General features: G+C 45.0%; 1 protein-coding gene across 4 annotated transcripts in view; it reads right to left on the bottom strand.

Annotated features, from left to right (window-relative positions):
* Positions 1 to 1,119: 1,119 nt before the first annotated feature.
* Positions 1,120 to 25,548, bottom strand: part of PATJ (PATJ crumbs cell polarity complex component) — a 140,080-nt gene continuing 115,651 nt past the window's right edge. For 3 of the 4 annotated variants that reach the window (XM_069023561.1, XM_069023562.1, XM_069023565.1), the window contains 11 exons: positions 21,858 to 21,941; positions 19,620 to 19,813; positions 17,689 to 17,836; positions 16,552 to 16,638; positions 13,787 to 13,904; positions 12,078 to 12,118; positions 11,687 to 11,809; positions 10,507 to 10,611; positions 7,082 to 7,185; positions 5,433 to 5,556; positions 1,120 to 3,787 (listed from right to left, as the gene is read on the bottom strand). In XM_069023561.1, coding sequence (XP_068879662.1) covers positions 3,641 to 3,787; positions 5,433 to 5,556; positions 7,082 to 7,185; positions 10,507 to 10,611; positions 11,687 to 11,809; positions 12,078 to 12,118; positions 13,787 to 13,904; positions 16,552 to 16,638; positions 17,689 to 17,836; positions 19,620 to 19,813; positions 21,858 to 21,941 — 1,275 coding nt within the window. In that variant the 3' untranslated portion in view covers positions 1,120 to 3,640. The remainder of the gene's footprint in view (positions 3,788 to 5,432; positions 5,557 to 7,081; positions 7,186 to 10,506; positions 10,612 to 11,686; positions 11,810 to 12,077; positions 12,119 to 13,786; positions 13,905 to 16,551; positions 16,639 to 17,688; positions 17,837 to 19,619; positions 19,814 to 21,857; positions 21,942 to 25,548) is intronic. The other variant, XM_069023563.1, reaches the window with a different exon arrangement.

Here is a 25,548-nt window from a genome sequence, read left to right as displayed (position 1 = left end):
CTTGGAGCAACCTGGGATAGATGAAGGTGTCCCGGCCCATGGCAGAGGGTGGAATGGGATGAGCTTTAAGGTCTATCCCAACCCAAACCATTCTGGGATTCTGTGATTCTAACTAAAGAGGGAATAAAGAGTTTATGCTACCACTGCATATTTCCCCTTTTTTGTGCAGGAATTGGGAGTAAACTCCGCCTCACCCCCACCCTTGGGAAGGCAGCAGAGCCCTCAGAGCCCACTTGGAAAAGGCTAAAAGCAAAGTCAGGGTGATCCTTGCTCCTTTTCCATTGGGGATGCTGCAGAGCACGGATCTCTCTGATTTGCTGCCATCCTGGAAGGTGCAGCTATCACAGGAATGTGCATGTTAGGGAACAAGCCCTGCTAAGAGGGGTAACAATGACCATGGCAGTGTTGAACCAGGCCATCAATCCACCCCAATTCCAGACACACACGTGTGAAGCCGTGGAGAAAAATGATAATGGAATTATGCATTAGTGCTGAGCACAACTGTAAAAACTGATGTTTTATACATGTGTGACATTAAATTAATTCATCCCAGTTCTTTCAGGCAGAGGGACATTAACTGCTCCATCCTGGCATAATCACATTACCCCCACAGGCTCTGTGGATGTCACATTTCCAGGGTGGTAATCACCACGGGATTAATTACAGGGAATTTAGGGGAATTACAATGGTTCCTCATGAGCAGGATAATGAGGTGGAGTCCCTCATCCCTCCAGGCTGACCTGCTGTCCCCACCAGCCCACCCAACACCACCACGTCATAACCTGGTTATGAGTTGGCCAAGAAATGCCAACAGCCCTGAGATGGCTCCTGATGATGTCAAAGATGTCCTTGATGCTGTCACTGCCAACTGCAGGTTATTCCACGTCTCTCCAGGAGAGGAAGCTGATGGAGGGACTGTGAACAGCACAAGGCCCTTCTAAAGCAAAGGCTGGGACAGCTGAGTCCTCAAACCAAGGCAGGAGAACCTTCAGGACAAGAGGAAACGGAGGAAAAGTTGTGCCAGAGGAAGTTTAGACAGGATACCAGGGCAACATCTCATGCAATAGCTTTTAACTCTGACCTAAATTAAAATACAGAATAAAACAAATGCACAACTACTTATGCAACCGAGCTTTATTTAGAACCTCTGAAGTCATAAAACGTCTCCTTTTACTGATATACGTAAACATACAATCAGGAGGTTTAATTGCTTTTTCCCTTGCGCAGAAATAAAGTTCTAAACAAACCAGAACACCTCCACCCAGACAAGCGTGATGCAAACTGAATTCTCTGCCTTGGTCCTGCACGTGGAGCGTGGTCACTGGTTTATCAATTATTTGCAATATAATTTTTTGGCAGTAATATACTCAAACACACAAAATGCAAATTACAGGAAGCAGAAAATGTTCTCTCTCCTTCTGAGCAACAAGAAGTGCAAAATGTCTCAGCCCATAAATTCTATTTATGTCTATGAACTGCATGTGCATCACAGGCTAATAAATAGCCGTGTACAACTTCATTGATTAAATGTGGCAACGTCTCAGAGTCGGAACGCAGCGGCTACAAAAACAACAGGACAGAGGAATCATTCCCTTTGGTTGGTAAATTCCACACACTGTTGCTGAGGGCACCTCCTCACATCTCACCTTGAACTCCTGCATGCCTCGGATACTTGTGCAACCCAAGCAGTTTGTTAAGAATTCCCCAGTTTTCTACATCTGGAGCTATTCCTGTGCGTCTGCAATCAAGATTCCATTCACACCTCACTTGGCAAATCCAACAGGACACTGGGAATCCACTGAAAATGAGAAGTCTCTTCCAGGCACTCTTAAGGGAATACCCACCAATGGTTCCAGCAGGCTAAATGCACTTTGTGATTACCTAAAGTTATGGAAAACTTTCTAAGGAAATAAGGAAAACCCTTCTCCATGAGAACTAATCGCAGCATTCCTGTCTCAGTGTAGTTCACCTCACTTCAGGACCTGTTCCTGTATGCAAAATGGGGAAAATTCCACTAAATGACACAGAACAACACCCCCCTGCACTGCTCAGTTATTATACTGCAGATTTTGAACCTTCTTTCCATTTAATTCCTGGAATTTTTCACACAAAATGAGCAACCAATTTTGACCCCGCCCCCCCCCTTTCATTTCTCCCAGCTACATCATGATTATAAATTATGCCAAATAGTCCAAGTCAGACTGGGCTGCTTCCTCCAAACCCCTCCTTCTCCTCTGGATAGGAAGATTAACCCACAATGCCTTGCACTGCCAGGAATCTGCCTGCCAAATTCATCTGCTAAATCACCAAGGCCACGCTCATATAATCACTGCAGGGTGGCTGGGACATGGAATGAAGCTGGGAACTTTTGGCTAAACGCTCCTGCACTCCCACCTCCACAGTGGAGTGGGACCGGCCTTGGGAAGGCTCCTTGTGAGCTTCAGACCCCCCAAAATTGGCTGGGGTTTCAACTGAGCTGCCCAACTCGCTGGAGGGGACTGAGAAACATCATCCCAAACTGCTGCAGCTGGCTGTGGGAGATCATCCCAGCACTGCCTGGTAGTGCCCGGTGTTACCCAAAATTGACTCTGGCAGCCCCAAGAGAGGAGCATCCTCTGTGATGCATGAAAGCCTCTTCCTTGCACTACCTGATCCTGGGGAGACTCCCAGAAATGTAAATCAGTTTGCTGGGTAGGATGAACTCCATCGAGCTGGAGGGACTGCTCACCGTCATTCCGAGAACTACAGGATCACATTCCCGAAGCAAACTTTTTGTCTTCGTGAAAGTTTCAGGATGAACAATTATGCTGCAGCTTGGCACGACAACAACTGCCTTTGTATGCGACATGCCTGGCATATAACAGCACATTTCTTCTTAAAAAATATAATTAGAATAGACTGAGCTATGCTGTTGTTGTTCATGCTGCCTAAATATCTGAAAAGGCTCAAACATTTTAAAAGCCTAAAAAAATAAATTTCCCTCTCCCCTTGTTTATTTTTCATGCTAAAGGCTGCAAATTGACACATCACAGTAATTACCTCTGACTAACTTCCACAGACCTACCCAAAGAGATAAACATGAGAAGTTCACATTTGACTATCAGACTTACTGTGCCGAGCACAAATAATTTCCCAGAGGAGAATTTGATATTTCATCATTTGGAACAGTGGTAATTTAATTACATTGCTAATGTTTTCTGGCATACTTGAAAGAACAATTAGCATAAGTAAATCATGAGTGAGATGACAAGTCACTCGGCATTTATTTCTGCTCATCAGATGAGATCAGTTGATGATCTGAATTCTCCTTTGTGTGCGAATTGATTCCAGGTTCAGCAGTCGCAACCGGGGTTCAGACCAGCGGGGACAAACTGACGCATTAAATAAAGCAGAACGAATCTTGTCCTTTGAAGTTCCTTAATTAAACTTGTCCAGAGAAACCTCCAAAGCCACCAGAAGTCGTGGAGGGCGGGGAGAAAGGCTGATAAACGTGGGAGGCTGAATGAAGCTGGAGATGCGCACTGCGCGGCCTGGCAGCGGCGGGAAGGCTGATCCGTGTTTGCCAGGCTCTGCCGGGGGCTGGGCAGTGTGTGACAGCTCTACTGATGGCCTAAAAGAATTCTGTTCATCTCTGTGACGCTCAGGACAGCACTGTCAGTGTCACCGTGCCCCTCTGGCGCTTCAGGATGGCCACGGCCTGCTCGTGGGTGACGCCTTCCAGGGCCTCCCCGTTGACGGCCACGATCTGGTCCCCGCGCTTCAGCCGTCCGTCGTCGGCCGCCGCGCCCTGCAACGGCAAACCAGGGATCAGCCGTGGCACACCGGGCCTCCTGGGACCCGGAATGCTGCCTGGAATGAGGGATGGAGCACTGGGAATCCCTCATGGCCGGGAGAAACGGCAGTGCTGAGCTTCCCCTGAGTGCCTCGACCACCGCCTGGTGCTCCCCACCCTGCCAGGGTACACGCCCAGGAAGAAGGGAATTGGCTCTTCCCTCACAAAAGGCAGGGAAAGACTGACTCTGGATTCTATGATCATGGAGAGGCTTGTTAAAGCAGCATTGAAATGTGCTCCATGCCCCAGGGCAGAGAAACAGCTAAAAAAGTGGGGAGGGAGAGGGAACAACCTGGGCGCTGCCCCGACCCCAGAGAGAGCTGAAGAAATGGCCTCGAGTTGTTTAGATTGAACATCAGGATCATTTTGTTCAACAAAAGGTGCCAAGCACTGGAGCAGACTGCCCAGCAGAGTCCCCATCCCCAGAGGGATTTAAAATCCATGTGGATGTGGCACTTGGGGACACTGGTTGGCAGTGCTGGAGGAATGGCTGGACTCAATGATCTCAGAAGGTTTTTCCAACCTAAAAAGTTCCATGACAGTCCTGAAAAGCTTCCAGAGAGCTTTAGAAATGGCTCTTCTCCTCCAGAGGCCTCAGTGAAATTCTTTTACCTAAATCCCAAGCCCTGCCTGCCCAGAGGTTGGCTCACAGTGTCTCCTTCTGCCCCACCCCAGTGACTGCAGGAACTTTAGGTTCCATTGAGGGTTTCTCAGCTGTGCTCTCATCTAGAAACTTGTAACCCTAAGCACCAGCTGAAAGGGACAATATTTTAATAACTGAAAATTGTAAAAAGGCCATATATTTATGGTTTGAGCCCCAGAATAGCAGGAGGAGGAGACATGACTTCTATTCTACCTTCAAAGTTTTCTCAAAGACATCATCTACCCTGCCACAAGTGCTGCCACAAGTGACAGGGCAAGCAACTGCATGTGACTGACTTCAAAATTATTTCATGGAAAGTATCCCTAATTCCCACTGTTCTTCTTCCCTCCTCTTCCATTTCCACAACTCCCCTGATGTGGCCATGCCTGATGTGTCTTGCTGGCCCACACTGAACTCATTTCTAGCAGGGGGTGGGTGGGAAAAGGGGCATTTCTCCCTCCTCCATATGCTGTATTATGATTCTTCCCCAGCCTCAGAGGCTGGAGCTCTCTGTACCTGGCAGGGACCCCCAATCCCCCCAGACACTCAGGGCTGGGATCAGAGATGGGCTAATTCCTATTTTTTCACCAGGATACAGCACCTCTGCAACTGCCTCCCTCCTGCACAGTGGGAAAAAGGATGCCTTCGACACCTCCTGGAAATCTCCTGGAGATTTACAGATAGAAAACTGCCTTATAAATATTTTAATGTACAAACCCAAGTTTCCCAAGTACACAGAGCAATTTTGCTGAGACAAAGTGTCTTGTTTCAGCCATCAGTAATATGAAATACAAACTGAGAAGCCAGCTACGAGTTCTGGGTCCCCTAACTCACAGCAACGTACTCAGACAGTACACTTTGCTTTCTGCTACATAATATATTATCCAAGCCCAATCTTAGGTTTATTTTTAAAGATAATACAGAAAAAAAGGGGAGAAAACAAAAAATAAAAGATACCTTGGCAAATATAGTCTTGACATAAATGGGCAGGTCTCCATGGGGACTTCCATACCCCCCTACAATACTAAATCCCAGTCCATCAGAGCCTTTCTCCAAAGTAATAATCTTAGGTTGAGGTGCTCTGGAAACACAATAAATATCACTTAGATAAGCAATGTCTGTCTCTGGGGACTTTATGCAGAAGGAACACTTACAGAGACATTTATCTATCATGAGTTTTTTCACACAGTCACAAACCATGACCCTGGCACTGGAACGTTCCTGCAAAGCCCAGAGTAGTTCAAAGGCTGCTCCCGAGTGCTCCAGCTCCTCACTTAAAGAATTTATTTTTAATTACTGTATTCTTATATTATACCCACATCCCTGTGCTTGTAACTCCAGAGCTCATCACTTTGAGCCTGAACTCTTTGGGGGTTTTTCTCTGCCTACACTGAACAAGGGAAGATTTTTTTGTGGAGTTTAGGCCACTCATACGAATTTATCCATCTCAAATTTGAAATGAGTAATTTCTGTGTATGTAGAAAGAACTGTTGTGGACAGAAGGTGGTCAGGTATTGGCACAGCTGCCCAGGGCAGGGGTGAGGCCCCATCCCCAGAGGGATTTAAAAGCTGTGTGGATGTGGCACTTGGGGACATGGGTCAGTGGTGGCCTCAGCAGTTGGACTTGATGATCTGGGAGGGCTTTTCCAACCTAAACCATTCCATGATTCTGTGAAAGCCATTTGGCATCTTCCACCTGTCTAAGAGTGCAGCCCAAGCTGAATAATATCTGTGCATTTTTTAGGACCTACCTAATTCTGCTTCACATTTTCACTTCTAAATTTCCCTACTGCTTTGATATGAAAAAAGAATACAAATCTTTTTGTAAAGCAAGCAGTTCTCCTTTGAGAGAAGCAATAAAACCAGCATCTCACATTGCAAGACCACAGAATGTAGCACAAATAGCTCAACTTTTACACTCAACCCCCCTGAGGTAGGGCAGCAACTTCTTAAAATAAACAGAATGAACCACAGAATGAAAATGAAGAACATAATGAAGATGATGAGCTGAAATGGAGACCAAATGAATTTCAAAATGGTAATTGGGATGCTACAGTGTGAAAAGCACACAATGGAGAATGATGCATGGCAGGGCTGGATCTCCAACTTCCATCACCTCACACAGGTGCTGCAAGCAGGAATTATTTTAATCAGATTTTTCAAATAACAAAGCTAAAAAGATTAAAAAGACAAAGTCCTGGGACTTACATGTTTTGAAAGGTGTTTTTAACACCTCTAGCATCAGTCTGCCAATACCAAATTATTTCAAATTGCTATGATCAGAACTCCTTCCAGACGAGGAAGCCAACGGACAAGGGCAGAACTACCATGTCAGCACAATGTTAGGGAAGAAAGGGGATCTTTTTTCCTTGAAAAACACCCAGAAGCAGTGCTTGGAAACACATTTTGTGCTTCTTTACTCAAGCAATTTCTGTCAGCAGGCGAAGACAGACACGAGCCCATCATCAGCTTGGGGAAGGAAGGTCACAGAGTTTTCATTTTAAAGGTGATGGAAAATCAGAGAGAGAAGCAATGGGAGAGACCTCCTTGCACCCCTTCCCCTGCCCAGAAATCCACCCCAGCCCTGCAGGAGAGCAGGAACTTACTCGGGATCCTCGGCGGGGTGCTCGGAGGGCGCGTTCAGGCTGCAGCCCGTGGACATGCTCTCCAGCTGGCTGGCAATGGCACTGATGTTGGTGTCAGCCACCACCTGGGCAAGGGGGATGCAAGGAAACACCATTTGGAAAATCAGCTGCTGACTTTTTTCCCCAGGCAAGTTTTAAAACCAAGTTCCACTCTCTTAAATCTCCTGCTAATTCCTCACTTTCAGGTAAGAGCAGCCACTTTTCTGGGGGTTCAATGCAAATTTTGCTCTGATGCTTTCTCTTGCCTTCACAGGACCATCACTAGGGCACTGAGCAAAGGGGAAGAGTCTTTCTGGATAATCCAGAGAAAAAGGTTACTTTTCCAAGGAAATAGAGTCAACACAAGGGTCCAGGATGGGTCTTGAATGAAACCATCATAACCTTTAAGAGAACACCAAGATCCAAAAGACTAGGCAAGTACCCTGAAATAGCTTAGACTGGTTTGTTTGATGAGTAGGGAACAAATTAATCCTTGGTTTTGACTTTTCTGAATTTTTAGCATGAAAACAAACTGGATTGTTAACCTTCCCAGTTCTGGGTCCTCTGTTGTTCTGAAACCATCCTGAATGATGCTCTGAGGGCTGGAGCCCCTCTGCTCTGGAGCCAGGCTGGGAGAGCTGGGGGTGCTCACCTGGAGAGGAGAAGGCTCCAGGGAGAGTTCAGAGCCCCTGGCAGGGCCTGAAGGGGCTCCAGGAGAGCTGGAGAGGGACTGGGGACAAGGCCTGGAGGGACAGGACACAGGGAATGGCTTCCCAGTGCCAGAGGGCAGGGATGGATGGGAGATTGGGAAGGAATTCTTTCTGTGAGAGTAGTGAAGGCCCTGGCAATAACTTTATTTTTTTTTTATTGATGCTGATTTTTTATTTGCCTTTTTTTTTTTTTTTCCTGGAAAATTTTCAAAGAAACCACCACGAAGTAGTTTGGATTTGAAGTATTTACAGCTGAAAGGACATCAATTTCCCAACAAGTACATGCTGTGGTTATCCCCTAACTCCATCTCCCTCTGAGGAGATATTCTTCTCTGCCTGACGTTTACTGCAGCACAGGAGTTCAGCTCAGACACAGTGAAAAACAGCCAGGAAGAATAATTCCAGTATTTCCTCTAGCTATGGCCTTATTTTATCCAAGTGAGCAGGTACTTCTTCCACTCATTGCTGTGAACGTGGCTTAAGGAAAACTTCCCTTTTCAAAGTAAAAAAATTGTTCTATAAATCTGTTCTAAGTGAGTGCTCACAATTCTTCCATAGCAATATTTCCCTCTTCCCAATCATCTGGAGCCAAGAGGGTGATAGAGCCAAGAGGTTTCCATGCAAATTTTGCATCCCAGGACTTGGGGTTCCAGGATGCCCCAAAGGAAGGGGTCCAGCAGATGAGAGCAGCACCTGGCTCAGCCAGCAAAGACCCCACCAAGGTTCCCTTCCCATGGCATCAGGGTAAGGAATTCCAGCCAGGATCTGTCGTGGCTTTTTTTTTTTCTGTCATTCAATAAAACAAAAATAAATCTATATTCAAAAATCTTCAGTTGGCAGCAAGAACATATGAGAGTTCAACAACCTTGTAAAAAAGCTTCCCCTTATCTCATTACTACACCTGCAGAAAAGAAATTAAATTAAACCAAGGCATCAAAACAGCCGAGAGGGATGATTGTTCCCCTGAGACCTTAATCTCCCATTTGCAAACAGCATTTACAAACTCCTTCCCAGGACATTCCCATAATAAGCCTTTCCACCCCACTGCACACAATTATCTGACCTTTCAGAGCAGCTTGCCATGAAGTGGTCTACCCTGATAATAAATAGAATTACTTAATGGCACATCAGTCACGATCATCACAGAGATAGGATTATTCCATTTGGATTGTTTTGATAAAGAAAGAGCAGCTTGGTGGTGGTGAGGTACCTGTGGTTGGTGGGGAACCATCAGACCCATGCTTTGACACCACTCCAGGTGTTAAAGTACAACATCCCACCTTCCTAGAGCAGATTTTTAATAGAGGAGAACAGACTCTACTCCATCCCAATAAACCTGTATCATCTGTAAAGAGCATCAAGCTCATTTTAATGAGACAGAATGCTCAGGGAGCCAAAATGTGGAAGAAAAACAGCCAAGTGACAAACCCAAAGACACTTCCAGAAGAAGCTCTTTAACCCAGTGGCACTTCTAGAAGAACCTCTTTGTTTGTGTGAGCGACCCAGTGACAGAGTGCTCCATCAGGAATATTTTTAAATCCATGATGAGGAGCAATATTGAGCTGTATTACAGCTTTCAAGATGAGCAATTTTGGGTTCTGCATCAAGCTTTTAATTTTCTATTCAGGGAATACCGTTGACATGAAAAGTGAAATTACGCAACGTTATAACAATATGATAACTATAATTTAACAGAGAATCCTCAGCTGGTGTAAATCTGTGTGTTTCCTCTGACTTCAATGGAACTACACAAAACACCATCTGCTCTGGAACTGGCTCATCACTCACGAGGTCAGCAGTTCATGGACAGACAAAACAAAGAATAAGCAAGTCTAAAACTAAGTTTATTATCATTTCATTGCCTCTTTTTTTCCTTTTTTCTTTTTTCCCCGTTTTTTATAGTCACATTTGTGTCATAATACAAGCAAGGAGCTAGCACAAATCCCTCAGGATGTGTTCCAATCCAAAATGCTGAGATGATAAAGAGAGTTAAGAGTAGATTTTAGTGGTGTCTTCAGCTTGTTTTCCAATTGTTGCAATAATTCTGCAAATGAATAGAATTTTGAATTCTCTCTGGCAAGTATTTTCCCCATTTCTTTGTATAAACATAAACTGGATCAATGCAGTGGCAGGCAGCAATTAGAAGCAATGTGGCAGAAGATGTCCCTCTTAGCTACCACAGAAACACAGCAGTGACAGCACTGTTTTCTCTCTTGAGTGTTTTTATCCTTTACCTGTAGAACAATCAATTCCAGGCAGCACTGCCTCAGTGATGATGCCATCACTTCTCCTAAATTCTGCTAGAATTTCTTTCAAGGACAGGGAAACCACCCTGTGGGTCTCTGTCTTGTTACATCACAAGTGCACACACACATTTTCTTGTTCCTAGTTAACTTCCAATTAAAAAAAAAAACAAACCCACAACTTGGAAGCTTGTTGATTTATCACGTGTGGCAACAAGTCATTTTGTTCTCTTTGTTATGCTTTTATAGAACCATGCTCACAGCCTGCATGAATGGCAATGAAGAATTTTTGAATGGAAATGATTTCTTGCTCTCGTTCTGTGTAATTCCCACCAGCAAAGCACCCTGCAATTCTGTGATGCCTTGTGCCAGGGATGCTCAGGGGTTTTTTTTTTAATTCCTGAATGCCATTTATCTACCCTGGTGCAGCTGCATGTTCAATTTATCACCATACCTGCAGGATAATGCTCCCATAAGCATTCTTTAGTAGATTAACTGCATCTGCATGAGACAGCCCATCCAAAGGTTGCCCATTAATGCTGACAATCCGATCTCCAACCTGAAAGTACAACAGCAATGGAAAATTACCAGCATTAGGGAAAATTAAAGTTAAGAATGCTTAAAATTCCTGGTGAACTTGGCACTGCATAGTCATGCTTCTCTTTTGCAGGATCCCTTTTGTGAGGATTCTGCACTGCCAGTGATCATTTCCCATTCTTCAGAGCAAGGACAATACGGATTTTTTTACCACTAACAATATGATCAGAGAAACAAAGATGGGTTGTATTTCACTTTTTCTATTTTCAAGCGGAGACAGAGAGAGATTTTCACTGCTGTCCTCCCATCCAGAAAGGATTCATTTGTGTCTGAATGTGCAGACAAGTTCATATTCTTCCAGACCATGTAAGCACATGCTGAATGTTGTATAGGAGAGTAGGAACTTCTGATATTAATCCAATTAACCTGGATGATTTCTTCTTCCTACACACAAAAATGACCTCGACCCTGCCATTGTTTAATTCCATTAGAGACAAGGCAGGAGTGTAGCAGCATGTCCTAATGAATCTCATGGGCCAAAGCATGTGGATCTGCATAGTAAGTTCATTTCAATCCTCATGATTCCTTGCAACTCTCTCCAAAACTGGAAGTGTTCACCATGGCCATCTCTGGAAACCCACACGTGCTGTGGGTCTGATACAAGTGCCTTATTTTGCGGTTTCTTTACAGGTGCCTTAAGATCAAACAACTCATTTCTCATCTGGTTTCTGCCTGGTTTGAGCTCTAAATGATGCCCAGCCTGGAGTTCCCAAAATACCTGTGGTTTCAGAGACCCTCTTGCTGCCCTGCCTGGGCCTGGATGAACACAGACATTCCAAGACCACTGCAAATGCATTTAAGCTCTTCCTCTTAACATCACTTTTCCAATAGGGGCAGCAATCACCATTATTCCCAGGATGGGAAGAGAAGGGCAGATTTGGTTTTTGGGGTGGGTTTTTTTTTTTGTTTTGCTTTTATATAAAAGGAGGCGGAGTAATCTGTGAGAGATTATCAGTGGTAGCAAACATAGAAGTGCTTGAGGCTTCAAGGGACACGTGGGAGATGAAACAGGAAATATTGAGGACCCCAGCACTCACTCTGAGCCTTTGTGTCCGAGCAGCCACTCCACTGGCCTGGATCATAGCGATGAAGATGGGAATGTCTCCCAAGGGACTGCCCTTCCCTCCTGCTATGCTGACACCCAGTGCATCATTTGGGCCCTGAAACAAAGCAAAACCAAACATCTGCAGCTGGGGCAACTCGCAGAGGTCTGTGTTCAGGGTATGGCAATAACTGGCTCCTTTGATTTGTGGAACAGGGAGAAAACGGGTTTGACACACACATTTCCTCACCCAAAGCACAGGCACACATCCAACATCCGACTGCAAACACAAACAATACAGTTTAACTTGTGAGAAATGCTGCAAAAATGAACAACTTCACTGACAGCAGTCGGCTTTATGAATGGATAGAAAATAACTCACTGACCCTCGTTATCTCCACAGTCCTTGGGCCGATATCGGCTCCTCCTAATAAAGAAACAAACAATTAGCTTCTGTAATTAAGAGATAATATAATTAAGAGATAACACTGTCAGGTGACAACGGTCCCTTGCTGCCTAGGCAGAGTTATCACCAAGCAGGAGTGGAGCCTTCCTGTGCCAAGGCAGGCAGTGCTGCTCACGTGAGGAGGAGGAGGAGGAGGAAGGATGAATGCAGTGCAATCCCTCCGGCTCTCGATGTCACCGTGACTCCCATTGTAGCCCAGCCACAATCTGTGCAACAGCAGCACTGTGCCAGCCTGGAGAACAGCCCTATTGTGCCTTCACTCAATTAAAGATTGGCTTATTATTCCTAAATCACAGCGGCCCTGCACAAAGGGCTCTGGGAATGCAGCGGTTCCAGGGATTTCCTCTTCCCGTTTGTGCTGTGTTGGAAAATAATGGACAGGCAAGAAGTCAGGCTGGTGTGGATCCAGACATAGGGCATTGAAAAGTACTCAAAATATTGGAAAAGGGGAGAAAAGGGGAAAGAAAAGGGGAAGGGAATAAGGATGAAAGCAGAAGGAAAAGGAGAAGGGAATAACGGTGAGAGGGGAAGGAAAGGGGGGAAGAAAAGGGGAAAGAAAAGGGCAAGGAAAAGGTGAGAGGGAAAGGAAAGGGGGAAGTGGAAAGGGGGAAGGAGAAAGAGGGAAGAGGAAAAGGAACAGGGAAGAGAAGGGGGAAACTGGGAAAGGGGGAGGGGAGAGAGGAGAATGGAAAGAAAAGGAAAAAGGAAAAAGGAAAAAGGAAAAAGGAAAAAGGAAAATAAAGACTTCAGAAGCATTGTTCAAACTGCTTTCAGCCCTACAAGCTGATGGTGTAGTGAGGTCCCAGGCTCGGCTACACCCACCCCTAATTGTATCAACTTTAATGAAACTATTTTAAGAGCCTTTCTGAAGGCTGGCAGAATTAGTCTCTTCCAAAATTCCATGGTTCTTACCCCCCCAACACCAGCACTCCCCACATCCATGCAGGTGTGCCTGTGCAGGAGGACCAGGACAGCTGAGGTCCGTGGCACTGGAAAGCTCAGCCCTGGGGACCCCAAATCATGGTCAGGACATGCCCTCCCAGTGCTGCAGGGCCTGTCCACACAGCCCAAGGAAGGCTGCCCAAAAGCCACCAGGCTCCTCCAGTGCCTGCAAACTGGCAGAAGAAATGTCTTCTCCTCCTGCTCACGGTCAGACATGAGCAAAGATTCCCGACTCCTGGAGGAACTCTCCTCAGGCTACTGCAGGTCGTGGATTTAATGCTCTCTAAACCTGCAAACTGCAAACTGGGCATTGTGACTTTCTCATTACAAAACACCCCTTCATGCACTCAAGAGCAACAAAGATATAAATGAAGTGGTGGCAGCTTTATTCCCTGAGAAAACTGTTTCTAATGCGAGAACCATGCCTGTGCTAAGCCTCTGACAAGGGCGTGAGGGAATAGCAGGGCACAGGAATTCTGCACTTGAAATAGAGGAGCCATTACTCCTCCAGCAGACATAAAATAATGTCATCTGCTGGAAAGTGTTCGGCTCTTAAAAACATCCGTGGGGTGTCTTCTGGGAGGCTGGGCAGGAAAACCAGATTGAAGTGTTCAGTTTGGCTTTTAAAGCAGCCCAAATATAAAGCAAATCACACTCAGCTGTTCTGACAGCTGCCCCACTTTGTACCTGAGTTTCTCTGGGATGTGTCTGCCGAGGACCTTTTTGTGCTGACAAAGTTCTGCAAGGTGGAGAGGACGGGAGCAAGCGCAGGGTGGAAGTGGCTGTGGACACTCTGCTGGCTCGCCTGAAGGTAAAAATAAATAAAAACCCATGAGTCAAACCCAGAAGTGAACTTTAAACCAGGCCCTGCGACAGATGGACGCAGCTGTGCTCTGTGCCAGCCACACTGGAAATGCCACATTGGCCACACAAGTGCAAACCCCTCTGGGAGGGGAAACCGACCAAAATCTCCCCATGGAGGTGAAGTCACCATCCCTGGAGGGATTTAACAGATGTGTGGACGTGGCACTTGAGACAGGGTTAGTGGTGAGCTTGGCAGTGCTGGGGAATGGTTGGATTTGATGGTCTTGGAGGGATTTTCCAACCTCAGTGGTTCTATGGTGCTGCTCACAGTACTACAGACCCTTAGGTGCACACTTCTGTGTTGCTCAGGTCAGCTCTAGACAGTGTTCCCCTCTCTAAGTTGCTCCCAGGGTGTCTCCACACCTCAGGAGAAGGGGAAATTATGCACGAGGCACCCAGGAGGACACCAAACAGCTGCTCTCTCACACATGGAGGGGATAACAGGGACACCCATCCTGTCACCTGGCAGGAATCTCAGTTGTTTTAGCTGAACACACTGTGAGTGTCCCTGCTCCTTCTCTTTGCCCAAGAACCTCCTCCCATTTCCAGAAGAACATGGAAGCTGACACAGGGAGAGCCTCCAAAGGGAGCTGCTCACTCCTGTTGCCCTTCCCATTCCCCTCCTTTTCCCTCTCTCCTTATCTGGCTTTTATCTTCAGACTCTGCCTCTCAAGGAAACCTAATTATCCATTTAGGAAGGGCATCTGAACAACAGGTTCCACTGAGGGCCAGACCTTTCCAACAGGGCTGCCTTGTCCAAAACAAAGATCTGGTCCTTCTTTGTCCACGCACAGCAGAGATTTCTCCCCCCAAAGGCATCAAAAGCCCTGACACATTATCCCACTGGCCAGTGTGCAGCTGTCAGTGACAAACACCAGGCACAGCAAGATTTCCACCTCTGGGTGCCAATTCATGGCCCAGTTAACAACATTTGCAATGCACGTGAAAGAAACCCCTGTCCTGCACCTCAAGGCTTCAGTTTCCACTGCTCAAGGGATGCAGTCGACCCAGAACAAAGCCAAGTGAGGACAAAAGTTCTGGATGCTCTTGGCCAGCACCTTCTAAAGCAGCGCTTGCAGTTGTCCAAATCATTCAAGCTGATCTGCTGCATCATCTGCCAAGATTTTTATAGCTCTTGGAAGGGTTTTGGTGAGAAACATTTATTCAGTTTTCAAAATCACCAAGTCGCTTTGGAGCAGTGAGATGAAGGCTCTCAAACGACTCTGCATCAAGGAGATTAGGATTTCTTAAAAAGAAATGCAGGAATTACCAGGTTCCTGCAAAAGCCTCTTAGGCTACAATAAAGTGGGATGATGTCATTTGATCTGAATTTTCACCTGGACCCATGTTAGATACTATGGCATTTTGCTTCCCTTTCAGCTTGAGCTTTCTGTGGTAAAACCAGGCAGATAATTTTTAGCTGTCACTTTTTGATTACCTTGCTCTTGCTTAGGCTTCATGCTGATACAGTGGCCAAAACAAAGTGCAGTACTTGACTGCTGACTTAATGCAATCAGTGCCATTTCCCTCTGTTACTTCATCTCTCCTTGCCTGCTGCATGCACTGCAGATGTTTCTCCAAAGCCATTCTTTTTAAAGCTGGCCTTAGCCCAGCTGTTCCCACATGGCTTTAGCCCTTCCTGGTACCTCACCACCTCCAGCCAGCCCGGATCACTGCTGGCCTTTAGGAAGTGAAGAAATCACGCCATGCTGCAATAATTTTGGCACGTTTTTGGGTTGTTCATGGACAGGCCTCTTACAGACGTCCTTAAAAACATTCCTGCTTTAACTCACATCTCCCCTAAGCCTCCTAGGGCTCCTCCTCTCTGTTTCCAAAACACAAACCCTTCTTTTAGCAGTGCTGGATCCCCTCACGTGCAGCTCCCCCATGGCAGAAAGGGGCCAAAACCCCCCACAGCATCACCGTGCTGTGATCACTCTCTCAGAGACATTGGCACCTTCAATGTAATGGCAAAGCAGTCAATTTTCAGAAGGAAAACCCATTGAGAAGAAGTTTTCTAAGTCACTTTGCCTTGTTTCTGTCCCTGCAATCCTCCAGGTTTAACACCAAGAATTGGTGTCTGAGCGGACTTGGGGGGCACAGGGAGAGGGGAAAGGCCCTGCTCTGATTGAAAAATGAATTGTCCTCGCCTCAGGTAAAAAGCAAGTGAAGCAGGAAATTGCTCTGTGTTTTCTTGGAGAGGAAAGCAGCTCTCCTGTGGTTCTGCTGTAAGATAGGCAGAGATACAGTTTGGTTTCATCAGCTCATTTTGATAGACAAAACAGCTGCAGAAAATACATTCAAGTGGTTTTTGCAGGTCTGAAAACCAGAAGTTTCTGGGCATCATCATTTGAGAAAGATTTTACAGATTTTTTTGTGTGCCTTGGGAAGACATTCCAACAATAAATACATTAACCAGCTCTTCTGCTCAATCAGCATTTCAGCACAGAAAATTATGGGGATAAAGTATTTGGTTCCCCACCCTCAGCAGTGTCTGTGGAAGGATGAGCTTCATGAGCACATCTGTGCACCATCCCCGGGCTCTGCCCTTCACAGCTCCACTTTAAACAGAGGAATTTCTCACTAACCTGACTGTTTTGGGATGTTTTCCGTGATGACAGCCATGACCCAGCTCTCAATCTCCCAAGTTCAAGATGCACCAGGCCTTGGGCACACTTGGAAAAAAAAAACACAGCCCACAATGTACAATTTAAGTAGACATATAATATTTCATGCTCTCCTGGAGAGAATTATGTTTATATTCAGCACCACAAGTCCGTGAAGAAAACCACAAGGAATGCTCAAAACATGAACATTTGTATTTAGACAATACAAAAAGTGGATTTAGGCTTGTCCTGAAGGTTTCTCCTGGTTGCTGAATTTAGTATGGATCTCCCTCTTGCACACTGATGGCCAATTTACTCAGGAAAAATAAACAAAAAGCCCCAAACTCTTTAGCAGACATTTGAAAAACCCTTCAGAGGAAAAATGCTGCAGAAAAGGGTGAATTTAACCCATATGGATCCAACTTAACAAAATACCCTCGTACCTCCGATTCCCAATTCTTAAATAGGTAAACTTTTGGCAAAGCACCAACCCTAAATGGAAAAAGCAAGGAAATAATTAACCTTTCCCTTCCAGAATGAAAGAAATCATGCACAGAAACATTGGTGGGGATGGCAGGGGGAAAGCCCTGGAACCAGATGCAGCTTGGAATAGAAATGGGTCTTCAGCATCCACAGGCACTTGTGGCCATCCCACCCCTGCCCTCTCCCCCAGCCTGATCTGCCACAGAAAAAGGCAACTTCTCCCAGAATTTCAGAGTAAAATCACTCCTGGAAGATGGAAAGCTGTGCAGGAACAGATTTAAGCTGTCATTTTATCCCTGCAGGTCAGTACAGCAAAGCCAAAGATTTATTTCAGTTCTGGTCTGTGTTGCCTCTCCTGTTTCCAAGTATTTTTCTAACACATGAGATACACAACTGCATTTTCAAATAAATGCCTAAATACTAAATGTGTCTTTGTGTTCCTGCTTCATATCATCCAATTCCTAGAAATACACGGAGAAGAGACTTTAAATGAAGCTCCCAGTTATTTCAAATGAAATTCTTGTCTCAGTAATCAGCTGGAGCTGTCCCATGTATGGTAAATAGCACTTCAGGATAATTAGCTTGCACAGTGTCAGTAACTGCAATTCAGTATCTCAAAATGTATTCTGTACTCACCTTAAGTATAGTGGCAACAGTCTCTTGTGAGGCATTTCTCATATCCTCCCCATTTACAGACAAAATCTGATCTCCTTGAATTAATCTTCCATCTAGGTCTGCAGCTCCTCCTTTAACAATGTCAGAGATAAACACTCCACTTCCATTTCTAACAATGCAAGAAGCATATGGCTAATTACACAATCCAATATTCTTTGGGAGACCAATTTAGATTACTTGCATTTAAGAGACATTAAAAGAAACCTGTGAGCAGAGGAAGAACCAGTTTTACACCCCATTCAGCTGTGTAAAAAAATTGATGAGTTTTAAAGCCACAGCATGTTTTGCTAATATTTAATGCTGTCTTTCCCCTTGAACTGCTAATTCTGACTGTGATACATAAAGATTTATGGAAAACACCATTTATATGAATAGAAGTCCAAGGTTTGGTCTATGATGGAGTTAAACTGTCTCCTGGTGGGACATGGTTTAGTGGTGGACTTGGCAGTGTTAGGTTAAAGGCTGGACTCAATGATCTTGGAGGGCTTTTCCAACCTAAATGATCCTGTGATTCCGTGGTGTGAGCTGGTGCCAGCTGCAATGACAAGATCTGGAATTTTTTATCCTTCACCCGAAGGACACAGCACTTCCCACCCTGAATTATACCTGGGTATCATTTAACAGACCTTAGAAATTGGGCTCCCCCTAAGGAGGGGATCCCCACTCTGAAGGATTCAGGAATAGCACAAGAACTTCAGCACAGAAGCAAAGGCAGGAGAGCTGGAGACAGCGATTACCATCTGCAGGGTAATTTACATAATCTAAATTAATTACCCACCCCACAATCTGCTCACAACACCTGGGTTAAACATTGCCACCCAAAAACTGCTGCAGAAACTCTCCTGACCACAGGCAGTCAGGATAATGCCACGGTGCTTTGTAATTGCAAAAGTAAATTATTTTTGGCAATACAGGAGGACAACTCCAACACCGAACAAGTGTTATGCCATAAATCTCTTTTAGCAAAGGAAGACTAAAACTATCAGTGCTCTGGTTTGAGTGATCTAATAGCAGTGGTTCAGAGATGTATCAGAAAAAAGTCACATTTTATTAGGCTGCTGTTACCTCCCACTGTATTGCTCTCTGACTGGAGGGTGGAGCTGGGACAGGACAAGAGGAAACGGCCTCAAGTTGTGTCAGGAGAGATTTGGGTTGGATATCAGGAAGAATTTCTTCATGGAAAGGGTGGTCAGACATTGGAACGGGCTGCCCAGGGAGTGGTGGAGTCCCCATCCCTGAAGGTGTCCAAAGAAGGACTGGACATGGCACTCAGAGCTCTGGGCTGGGTGACATCGGTCAAAAGTTGGACTCAATGGCCTTGGAGGGCTTTTCCAATCCCAGTGATTCTGTATCTCAGGTTCTGCTCTGTAAACTGCTCTCTGCAGCGTGGCACAGTCACTTTGAACTGCTCAGGGTTTGGGTCTAACTCAGCCTCTCACCTTCCACTGACCTCGGTCCTTTTGAACCGAGCACGAGCTCCATCTAACTCACAACTCCATCTGCAAAGGCACATCCTGGAAAGAGGTAGGGTAGGTTTATCCCCCGGTTTAGAAATCAGAAAAGCCATGGTTAGGGCCTTCAAAGCCCTGAGACACAGCTACACTGATGCCACAGAAGAGTGAGCCCTCAGTTCTGCATGTCCCACACTCTCTCCAGGTGGGATTCCTGCTCTGTGCCTGGAGCCCTCCTGGGCAGCAGCAACCTCCACTGCTCAGGTCTGTTGTTCTGACATAGGAACCAGAACCACGGCCCCATTGCATCCTGGAAGATATTCAGATACAAAATTCTGCTCCTTACGCAGTTTCCCTTTTCTTTCATAGTCCATTTAACGGCTACATCAAAATCCCAAATACTTCCCACTGGAAGCAGTGGTGGATCAGAGACGCTCTTACCGTTTCCCAGCTATGCTGAGCCCCAGCCCTCGGCCCGTTTTCTTTTGGATATCTACAGAGAAAATCTCCAGGTTTTCCTCATCCTTGTAATGTGCTTCATTCCTGTAAACCACCAGCTGCACCTTCTGGGGCGTCTGCCGCAGCGCCGTGATCGCTTCCTCGTGGCTGGCGTTCCGCAGATCGATCCCGTTCACCTGGAATAATCAGTGTTTGCTTTCCAAATGACATGGATAAATGATCTTTTCATCACACCCTACCCGTGGGTGACAGCACAGATTTATCAATTTGACACCCCTTGGTGTTCTAATTGAGTGCTCCCATTTCCAGAGGGCCGAGCTCCTGGGTTTCCTATGGAGTGTGAGCTCAGAGCTGTGTGTCACTGCCTGGGGTGAATCCCAACAATCAGAACATTTGGGCTTGGAAGTTTTGGGTGTTCTTCCCTTCTTTTTAAACCTCAAACCTTTGGAGCCTCAAGCAGTGCTTTTTTCTCCAACTACACAAAGTGAGACATGGTCCTTTGAGCTCCCTGTGTATCTCAGTGCTCAGGTTCCTTCTCCCCCAGCTCCCTAACATCATCAAGATGAAAACAGAAGGAATCAGAAACACCAACAAATAAATGGCCACAAAGAATCCCAGTCAGGATGCCTTAAATGGTGATTTTCCTTTTTTTCCAATAGATGGCACACCAGACCGCTCCTGGAGCACCCAGCTACATTTCTCTTACCATAACCTGAGAAGGTTTCAGCATTTTAGTAATGTCAGGCAGAACAAGAAGTTCTGCTTAAATGTTACAGTATTAAAAAAAAAACCTATTGCAACTTGAAACTTAAATCTCCTAATTTTGCCAAGCCTGATCCACAGATGCCCTTTAAGGTGCTTGCCAATATTCTGTCAACAAAATCATCTTTTATTTCTTCATACCAAAACATATCAATACTTAGGCATTTTTGAAGTCTCTTTAGGAAGTAGCATGAACTGTAGCAGAATAACCACAAATGTTAATCCACTTCCAGAAGTTTTAAGGCAGTGAAAATATTTCTCAGAATTTCTAGAGAAACAAAATTCTAATCATCCTTAATTTTTCATTAAGATATATGCAAAGTTACAATCATACTTAATTTTACACTAAGGTAATTAAGACTAATCTACAGAAATTACATTCTTTATTACCAATCCTGCACACATTTATTTATAAATGCATTGATACTCTTTCCTCGACACAGGCATCTATGTGTGCTTTATCACACTAATCTGAAATTAATTCAGTCATCTTTTTGATGAATACAGCTTTTAAAAGCTGAAATAATAACAATATTATGGCCCAAAAACATCAGCACTTTCCTGTTTGGCCAGAGAAGAATTAATTAACCCGCCCCATTCTTACCCCCCTAATTATCGTGCTCTGTTAATAAACCATTATTTATAAAACCAAAACAACATTCAGCCTCAACACTAACAAAAATATTTGCAGTGCAAGAGCTGTAAAGACAACTCCCCAAGTACCCCTTGCTATTTTCCTAACCCTACACACCGAGGCCTTAATGGCCATGCTGGGAATTTGTCCTGAGCTGACAGCAGAGCTGCAAAGCAGCTGCGCTGAACCCCTGCCTGATGAAAGTTTCATTTGCAGACCAACACTTCTCCCTTAACCCTTTCCCTCCACCTTTTCTGTGCTTGTCTGGGGGAAAACCACCAGATTTATTCACAGCAACCATTCCCCAGCTGGATGAAGCATGGCCTGGGAGAGCTGGTAGCTTCTGCAGGGATGCTGGGAGGGATGCTCACAGGGATGCTGGGAGGCATACTGGGAGAGAAGCTGGCAGGGATGCTGACAGGGATACTGGGAGAGATGCTGGCAGGGATGCTACAGCCACCCTCTCCTCCTCACCCCACGTTATCCCAGCTCAGTGTTTGGATTTCAGGCAGAGCAGAGATACCGGAGCGGTGTTGGGAGCGCATGCCTCTGAATGAAAGATTAAAGAGATGAATAATACTAAGCTATTGGACATGACAGCTGAACTATGTAATTCAAGAACTGCCTTGCTCAATTAAATTTAATGTATTCTCAATTTGTACCTTCAGTTTATATGAATATATAAGGAAATATGAATTTTTCAGGACGTTCTTAGTGGCAGAAGGGAAGCCTTGAGAATGGATCCTATTCAACCTACAAGGGACCTCTGTTGAACTGAAAACAAGTCTCCACAACCAGGCACAGCCACAGAGAAAGTCATTTACCTCCAGAATCTGATCGCCAGCCCAAAGTCTGCCATCTCTGGCTGCGGCCCCCTCCTCATAAACTTCATGGATCACTATGGCATCCTGTGGGAAGAAGGCAGTGGCATGAATCCTGTTCCCAAACACCCCCAAACTGGCCACCATGACCCACCACACACTCCCCACCAGCTCCACAGTTAAAAAATACAGCACTCCAAGTCAGGAGAAGCAAGACTGTAACACAGATTTTCAAAATTTCCAGTATTTTGAAAATGACTCCTGTAATCAAGAGCCAGTATAAAGGTACAAAGGATTTTGTTCCCCACTTCAGGGTAGTCTTGTCTAGAGCTTCTTCCATCATTGTTATACATTGGCATCAGCAGCACATGAACTCAGTGTGAACTGTTGTATTAATATCGTCTACTTTTAATGGTATTATTTAAAACCAGATTCTTTGGAGCTATGAATATTTTTAGGGACTTGGCATAGACCTCGGCTTTAAGCAAGAGCTGAATGCCTTGTGGTAAATAGTGCTGGTTAAATCTGTAAGAAATGAAATCCAGAAGAAAGGAACAATGGCAAATGTTAGTTTATTACTGAGGTTGGAAAATGTAGGCAGTGGCAGATGTAGCTTCAGGGAAGGTTTCAGTGATTTAATCTTATTGCCAGCAATAGATGTCCCCGAAGAAAAAGCATTACAAAGAACATACTGTTCTCTTGCTGGTGCTTTCCCTTTGCATTGTTCTGGTTTGTTTCTTTTTTTTCTTTTATTCTTTTTCCTTAAAAAAAATATATAGGTGAACATCCTGCTGCAGTGCTTCAGCTTGCAGGATGGGATGCTCCAGTGTGCAAAACCTGCTCCTCTCCTCAGCATCACCAGCAAACCCTCGGCCTCAGAGCTGAGCCACCAGTGCTGGCTCTGGGTAAACACGTGGTGATTTTTAATTACACACGTAGGTTTTGGACAACCCATTCTCAAATACACCCTCCAGAAGTGCTGTTGTGAAGTCCCCCACCGACTGGATGTACCAGCCAAAGAGGAGCTTTCTTTCCCACAGTGCTCCCAAGAAAAGGCGGTGAGGTTGGAGCGTGCGAATCCTGCTGTGTGATGGCTTCTCGAAGCAGGGGCAGGGAATTGCTGCTGGGGTGGGAAAAGGTCCCTCCATGCTTGGAAAACACTGTTGGATACCACATCTCTCACCACCAATTCACCCCCTGCCCGTGCTGCCTCATGATCCTTTCCCAGCACATGCTGAACAGAAAGAAAACTCAAATGCCCTTCGGGTAACGCTCAGATCCCGACACCACCGAGAGCACGATTCCCTTTCATTCCCTCTACAACTTATTTAAGGATGTGGACTTGCTGGAGCACGGCACCACTGCCACAGGTCCCCTCTGATACATGGACACCAGTCCCTGAAAAAAGCCTGGAGGACTGTAATCACAAATGGATTACAGCTGATACAAGAGTCCCAGATGGGGGAAAAGAGATTTCAATCTGCATAAATGAAGGGGAAACACTGTCAGCTGTGTACCAAGTAATTAAGAAAATCAAAAGAGTGGTTTGATTAAAAAATAAAATAAAATCTAGATATAGATACACCACTGGCAACTAGAGGGTTTATTTGCAATAACTGAAGCAACAAATACTAACAGAATAGAATAACATGGGCACATCCATCTCAGCAGCCTCTGTTGCGTGTCTTAGATATTCTCCCTGTTGTGGGGTTTGGGTTGTTGTGGGGTTTTGGTTGGTTGGTTTGGGGTAATTTTTACCTTTGTTTTACAAATGCTGGTGTTACTCCAAATCAACACAAGAGACTTTTACCAATGAGAGAACACAAAATATTGACCAGCTTGTTAAGGCAGCATCATTCACCTGGGACACAGCAGGGCAGGGGGTGACCCTGAGGCTTGGTAGAAAACTGGCAGTGTGACCATGGAACAGCACACTGGGCACGCACATAGCACGGTCAAATTAAACCTTTTCAGACTGGATTTAATCTCATATTTCCTAACCTCAGAGCAAGGACCTTTCAATCACATTTCTTTAAGTTTGTTTTTCATCTGTGGTTGCTTTTAAAACACCCACCAACCTGGAGTTACCAGCTTTTCCCAGCACTGCTTTATTAAATGTAAAACTGCACATACCGAAGGCTCAGACCCAGGAACCACCAAATGTTATCAGTTTGGATAATCTGCATCATCTATTTGAAAAGGCAACACTTCAGCGTTACACTGTGGTTCCTGCATGTGTGAGAAGCCAGACCTAGGACTAAAAATACACATGGCATGAAAAGGTACATTCCTGCTCGCTCTGTGCCTACCCTGCAGAAGGAAACATCTTGCTGACCTGCCAAAACACTGTTTTTCTTAAGCAGGTTTTTTTTAAAGTAGTGTAGCTGAACCAGGCTTATCAAATCCATTAAAAACAGAACAGAGCAACGTGTCCATGATGCACTGTAAAGATTTCTAAATAGTCCATAAGCATAAATACCAGCTTAATTTTCCTTAGCTTATGAACCATGGCAAACATCTCTTTCCTCTGATACTCCTGGGATCAGCTCAAAGTACTTAAACCAGAAGTAATTTTTTTCCACTGGATCTAGTGGGACCTGGATAAGACTCTGTAAGTTTTGATCATCCATGACAAATCACTAAAACCAAACTGCTGATGCTAGTGAACATTTTTAATCATATCAATATTTGAAAGAACTGTATGCAGTGATGAGATGTCATAGTCCAACCACCTAACCAAGCCCCAAGCTGTAATGACTCTATCAACAGGCATGGATTGAAGCTGGAACACCCCTCTCAGTGCCTCAGGAAAAAAGTAGGATCTATTATGACTAAAAAATACATTTATTTAAAGGATAGGTTTTATTTTCTGGACATCTGCAGCTCCTGTTTAAATTAAATGTGTGCTTGATAGCAAAGCCTACATAGTTCAAAATCAATCAATCAAGAGGGACGAAGAGAAAGTGGTGTCAATGTTCAACTAAAGGTTGTAAATTCATGGTGGCTCTGGACAGACTTTCCCATCCCTCCCCACCTCCTTTCACCACCAGTTTCATACAGATTATGGCTCTCCGTGGTCGAGCTTGGCAGAGTCACAAAAACTGTTCGTGCAGAAGGGGAAATAAAAACACTCCCGTATCAAGAACACACTTGTTTAAAAAAAGATACCCAGCTGCTGAAAGCACATACTTCATAAAGTTTACAAATCCATTCAACAAACTGGGGCTTTAATCTTTGTATATTTTGACAAAGAACAGTCTGGGACCATTACACAAACGGGCAATTAATGCAGAGCTGAGCAGCTCTTGCCCGGGACGGAAGGATGCGGAGTACGAGCTGGGCCATGTAAACAGTGTTTCTCCATGCTAAACAAAGTCCATGCTGGCAGGTGTAAACTGAGGCTGTCCAGCCATGAAAACACTGAAAGAAAGACAGACTTGAAGGGAATTTCTCTGCTACTGCTGAGATTGCCATCCTAGGCTCAAAAACGTTTGTATTAAAGGGCCTGCAGTCCAAGGAAAGGAAGCTGAAGGTGCTGACACAGCACTGCCACAAAAATCACCTGCAAGAATGGTTCCCAAACATGGCAGAAGTACACCTGGTTGGGATATGATGTGCCCCAAACCTGTTAAAAAGCAGAAATGGTCACCAAACCTGCCACAAAGAGAAGGTATTTTGTAGGGTTCAGACTTGA

This window comes from Aphelocoma coerulescens, chromosome 8 (assembly GCF_041296385.1).
Source record: "Aphelocoma coerulescens isolate FSJ_1873_10779 chromosome 8, UR_Acoe_1.0, whole genome shotgun sequence".
NCBI classification, from domain to species: Eukaryota; Metazoa; Chordata; class Aves; order Passeriformes; family Corvidae; genus Aphelocoma; species Aphelocoma coerulescens.
This window is presented reverse-complemented; position numbering and strand designations above follow the sequence as displayed.